We start from the raw sequence: 6202 nt of genomic DNA, 5'->3' as shown, positions 1-6202 counted from the left end.
GAAGAGGAGCTTAACTTCTGAAATTTCTCTTAAACTTCTGCAGTTTATTTGGCAGAATTGGGGCATTTTATCAGAGTTTAGTGTAACTGGTGACAGCACTCCACAAAACTCTGCTAAGTACTTGATTTATTTTTCACACTTTGTTACAAAAGAGGCAGAGTTCAAAGCATTTTATTACTTTCTATCTGCAACCACATAAAAGCAAACAACTATCTTTAAATGTTACCCAATAAGTAAATGTCTATTTGTGGTGCATAACTATAATATAACTATAATATACTGATAAGTGGATTAGAATATTTTTGGCAAATCCAGTCTAACACTGCAAACTAATAATGAGAAGCTTCTTTTTGAATGTCTCATGTCTACTGATCAGACCGTAATTAGACGTTTCGAAATGATGCCAACCAATCAGGAGTATTGTTATACTTTGATTTACCAGCAACAGCTGATTCAAAATGGGTGGAAATATTATTTTCTTGATGTGCAAAGTTGGTAGAGACATATCCTTAAGACAGCTAAAATTACTGTAAACGCTGGTTCTACTAAACATAGATAAGGAAAAGAATTTGTAAAGCAGTTTATCAAAAATTTAAACATAAATCATAGTTGTCTTGGCCTGTCAGCTGCAGAGCCAAGCTCATGTTTTGCACTTCAACAGTGAACAGCAGTCATTATCTCTTTGTAGACACTGGAAGAAATCTTCTGAAAAATCTCAGTTTGTACTTGTAGGTTTTATTTATATGATCAACATGGTGTTTGGCTGATATTGCTAACCTTTGATGTGCTGTGGAGAAAATTCACAAAACAGAAAAACAAAGACATTTTAATGCTACAGTGATTTTATTCAGTGCTTTGGAAACCAATTTATAAAGCAAGTCAAAACTGTTGATGAATTCTCCACATTAAACTATATCATGGAAGCATGTAAATAATAGCAAGCAGTAACTTTTTTAAGTAAATTCAAATTTCATCATCTATTACAAAAGTGTCTTGTATATAATATATATGGCAAAAAGCACTCCCCAGGATTGAGGATAATTCCAACTTACTAATCACTATTAGTTTTTCTTTAATTCACTAGTTTGCAGTCCAGTCTGCTCTTAGTGCCAATACTTTCCAAGACATAGACAGTCTCACAATCTTTCAGTTTTTCAACTTTTTCCTCTACAAATTTGAACACCTCATATGGTGGTATGAGCACTTCTTTCTCTTCAGGATGAGCTGAATAATTTATTATGTCGGCACCATGACAGGTTTTGATTTTAAAGCAGGATTTTTTCCCGTATTGTTCCAAATTTGAAGTCAGAGAGCTGGATGTAAAGCTACCAAGTCGAATTTCCTTTTCTTTTTTTTCAAAAGTACTGTAGGTCCTTCTATAAGTAAAATAGCAACGTTTGTCATGTTCTTTTATTTTCTGTATAGCTGATGTAAGTAAGAAATATAAAGTGTGGTACTTAAATGAGGCGCCATATACATTTCTACCTGTCCTAGTAGCACTGTTAAAATCGGAATAAACTCCATTTTCATTTTTAGTGTAGACACGAAGAGCTGTCAGTTCATCCGGAGTCAGAAATGGATGATCTTTTATAGTGTTTCTTTCATTTTTCCAGTCATATTCGGTCTCTTCCAGTTCCTTTCTAAACTTTTCGAACTTTTTCTTAATCATGTCTTTGCAATCACTGTACATGTCATCAATAGAATTTTCGTGGAATTCTAATGGGTATGGGCCAGACATCTGCAAAAGAAGAAAAAAAACATTTAAGACAAGCTGTGTCATGTTATTTGTTATTTTTTTCTATCACCAATATGACTTAATCATATTTTTAAACAATAGCCAGCAGTAACCAGTTTTGTAAAAACATCTTAAAGCGAAAGTGAGGGAGATCAGTATAAGGTGCCGTGTTGGTGTTCACTTTAGACCAGGCATCCCCAAACTCGGTCCTCGAGGGCCGCTTTCCTGCAGGTTTTAGAGATTTCCTTACTCCAGCACAGCTGATTTGAATTGAAAGCTGATTAACAGGCTTCTGCTCTACTGCATTCATGATAATCAGCTGTGCTAAAGCAGTGAAACCCTTAAAACCTGCAGGACAGCGGCCTTCGAGGACCGAGTTTGGGGATGCCTGCTTTAGACAGTGAGCACATTGAGAGCTTGCAAATTCCAAAATAAAAGGGATTCATAAAAAAAAAAAAAAATTAAAAACCAAGTAAAAATTAAATTAGTTTCTCTGATAAAAAAAATAAAGGTAAAGAAAGTGATGACAAAGGACAGCCAATAGCAGATGGGAAACTTCATGAGAATATAATTTTCCAACATAAACAGTGGAGTTAAAAAAAAAATGACAACACACTGAAAGACCACTTGCAAAAACCAGTTACCAGTACCCTGTATCGGAAGAGACAATGAGGCCCTTATATGTCTAGGGTTTATGGGGCGATTTACTAGCTGAGGCAGTGAGAAGTGGTTAAAGTTTTTCTTTAGTTTGTCTTGTTTTCTTTTTGCTTTTCTGTAATTTTGTTTTGTTTTTAGATTTCAAGGGGATCACTATTCGTATGTCCTCCTCAAGTCCTGCCATGAGTAAAGTTTATTAAATATTTGTATTGCTTTTCTTTGCTGCGCTGTGCGACTCCAAACCTTTTATTTTTTATTTCTCCCAAAGAGGATGTGTTCTACTATGTAGCCCCGTCTATATTTCTGCCACACGTTTGAAAATACAGCTGAATTGCTGCATAGTCCCAACTCGACTCTATGATATTCAAGATTTTGGGTTTCAAAACAGGTGATATGATAATAGTCCGTTTGCAAATGGAACTTAAAATATAATGGCTTATGAGCATTATAAAAATATTTCAAACAGAAAGCTACTGTTCCTGGAAATTAACGCATATGCGTGGAAAAGGCCAGTCAGTGCGTGAAATGGAAATTTAAATTTACATTACAACAGCAGACAGGTAGCTGCCTCGGGCGCCATCTGCTGGACAGGGCGCAAAATTGCAGAATGGAAAATAAATTATTGTAGCCTAGGATGAATGATACACACACAGACCTACATTTATTTATTTTTTAAGTCATAGTATTTTAAGTATTCTCAGGCTACTTATCTTTCAAATTGAAATGTATTCTTTGGAATTTTTCCTTTTACAGTTTTTGTCTTAACGTTGATATTTAAGTTTTGCCTTTGATTTTACAGTTTTATGTTGCTTTTGCACCCATCACATTTATATGCGATTATACCTTGTTGGTTACTGTAATATTGTAATTATATCGATCATATTTATAAATATTCTTCAGGTTACTGACTTTAAAAAAGGTTGTTTTTTTTAAACATAATATAAAAAAATAATGATTATGGAATTACTGTGGAATTGAGTGCAAACTCGCTAACATTTAGGTTATGAAAAATTTAATCCGCCCACAGGGTAATTATTTGTCATTTCTTGCCTTGTATTTTCAACCTGCTGAAGGAATCTTATTCTGAAAATTTGTTGTTTTTTTTTTTATTATATCAAATTCATAATCATTTTTAAGGGCAATAAACAAGTAGTATAAATAATAATAAAAAATAAGAACCAGAAGACAAAATAATAAGGCAGTTTCACCGCAGTGCAGTTAGTGTGCAGTATTGCAGATTAAATTATATTTTGCCTTTTGAAATGATGTTTCATCTCAAGAGGTTATCCAATAATAAATAAACAAATCAAATTAATTAATTAACAAGCGTGTACCACTGAGCATCACCATCTAAAGGATTAATTTGATTTAGCCATGTAACAGAAAACAAAAAACACCAATGACGATGACTATTTCTTCTACAGGCTGTACAAGTAGGGTTGACAAATATTGCAACATTTATCCCCTACAAGCTTTATTTTTTTTTATTGAAAGGGAATTAGTTGAGAAATTTTTGATCGGAAGGTCTGTGGGAGAAAACATTAAAAATCAGGATTCTCCCGCTTACATCCGGAGAGCTTGCAAGTATGTAAGCTCAGTGGCTGACACATCATTTGTCAGCTTTATTCTATAAAATTAGTTAATATTGTATAAGAAATACATTTTAAAAAGTTCTGTGCCTAAAACTTCCTGTGAAATGGTTGTATGAGGTGTATTCACTTCACTACAGGGTATAGAGATACGTTTGAAAAGAAATACCTAAAAAGTATTACAAAATTTTGAAAAACTGAGTAACCCTGACTACAATACTTTTGGCATTGAAAATTAAATCTACAAGTTTGTCTGTTCTACATGTGGCCTCCCTTACATCTCTCTGTGAAATAATGCAGGCACCGATGCAGAAAAAACTAAAATACTACACCAAAAACATAGTAAATTGCACATTTCTCTAAATTACAGTTTCAAAATAAAATGTTTTTTACATGTTTTTCCACTTACCACTCCATTGAATTGTGTCCAGCAGAGAAGACATAGTGTAGTGAAGATCAGCATGATTTCTTCTTTTTTACCTACAAAATAAACAGCATGATTCTTATTTTCCTAACAAGCACAAATAATGTACGTGAATGGTATTCTAACATACCTGTGGTAATTTCCAGAAAAAAGAATGCGAGTTTGAGAGTTCCCTCAAAGTGGCTATGCTGCAGAGCTGGGACAGAATATATATACCCCTGCAAAAGGAATCTAAACTGTTAATCTTCCTAATCACCCTTATCTGTTACAGTTATTGTTATCAAACAGAGTAGTCAAATAACTCAATTTCCATAATGAAGATGTATTCTGAAGTGAACATAATTTGTATTGAGCTCAGCTTTATACTACAGGATTTCTTAAAGTTGAAAAATAAAGGAAAACAATAACAATTATCCTGCTAAAGGTCAATTTTGGCATCATTTTTGAACATCCATTTGTCCGTCCATCCATGCATAGATGCATCTATGCAAACATTGTTATGGTAAGTCCTGGTATGAAGTTCATTGCGTTAATTCTAACGAATTGTAAAACTATTAGTCAGAGTGCAACATTGTTGCAATTAACTCCGTTATGTCCTTGGGCAAGGCACTTCACCTGCATTACCTACTGATAGTGCTCAGAGGGCCTGGTGGCGTCTTTGTATGGCAGCCTCTATTCTGTCAGTGAGCCCCAGGGCAGCTGTGGCTACCATGTAGCTGATACCATCACTGTGTGAGTGGGTGAATGGGTGAAGGACTGAATGTAGAGTAAAACACTTTGGTCAAGGCTCCTAACTTGAAAAAGTGCTAAATAAGGACAGGCAATTTACCATTAGGAGTTCAATTTCCAGCCCTGACTCACAGCCATTACTTATATCTCACATTTGCATTCACACCATAGCATACTAGGTAACCATTTTTAATGTGATAAAACCTTTTCCATTAATTATTTTTTTCTACAAATAGCAAAATACATATAAAAAAAAAAAACAGGCAGTCAAAACAAACCTACACTCCTCTGTGTCACCATGTTTGTTATTACGTCAGCTGTGACATAATTCATCATATACTCAAATATTCTAATGTACTGGAGGAAACAACCCCATGCTAAATGTGAATTCCCTTCAACATTATTCCTACTAGCAATCAAATATTTGAAAGATGCAGTCTTTGTCATCAAGCTGAGTCCAGCTTGCAAGCTTCGGCACACGCACGCTCTTCTAGTGCCATTATATCAGCCACTCTGCAGTAATGAGGCCTTCTGTTATCAGTGCATGGTGTATTTTTTCTAACTCCTTGTGGCGAAAGTGAACCATCCCCCAGGGGACAAAGCAGTGGAGATTCCGGTAAATTTTGTCCCAAATAATACGTTCTTTAAAGACTTTTTTTCCAGAAAGGTAATACCACTGGACATTCCCAGAAGGCATGCAGAAATAAACTTATAGCTCTGTCAGTCTCAGGTGGCAGTCTGCAGTACCGGGGCCCCCAGGGGCACCGTACTGTCTCCATTTCTCTTCCCCCTCTACACCTTAGACTTTACCTACAATAGGGAAAGCGACCACCTCCAGAAGTTGATGACTCGGCCAATGAGGCCTGTGTGTAGGAGGAACGAGCTTGAGTATCATCAGTCTTCATGAACTTTGTGGACACCAGTAAGACCAAGGAGATGGTGATAGACTTCAGGAGAAGACCCCCACCTCACTCCCCTGTGAACATCAAGGGGCAGGATATAGAAACCCTGGAGTTTCAGATACCTGGGTGTTTATGTAAACAACAAACTGAGCTGGACTTATAGCAC

The 6202-nt window shown here is 35.6% G+C and overlaps 1 protein-coding gene across 1 annotated transcript; it reads right to left on the bottom strand.

Moving 5' to 3' along the window:
* Positions 1-821: 821 nt before the first annotated feature.
* LOC119785935 (NAD(P)(+)--arginine ADP-ribosyltransferase 2-like) lies at positions 822-4591 on the bottom strand. The gene is made up of 3 exons (XM_038288907.1): positions 4536-4591; positions 4391-4461; positions 822-1738 (listed from the first exon to the last, which is right to left on the bottom strand). The coding sequence occupies exons 2-3, from the start codon at positions 4442-4444 to the stop codon at positions 1073-1075; spliced, it is 720 nt and encodes a 239-aa protein (XP_038144835.1). The 5' UTR covers positions 4445-4461; positions 4536-4591; the 3' UTR covers positions 822-1072.
* Between the last annotated feature and the right edge of the window lie 1611 nt (positions 4592-6202).

This window comes from Cyprinodon tularosa, unplaced genomic scaffold, assembly GCF_016077235.1.
Source record: "Cyprinodon tularosa strain WSP-4 unplaced genomic scaffold, ASM1607723v1 ctg26, whole genome shotgun sequence".
NCBI classification, from domain to species: domain Eukaryota; kingdom Metazoa; phylum Chordata; class Actinopteri; order Cyprinodontiformes; family Cyprinodontidae; genus Cyprinodon; species Cyprinodon tularosa.
This window is presented reverse-complemented; position numbering and strand designations above follow the sequence as displayed.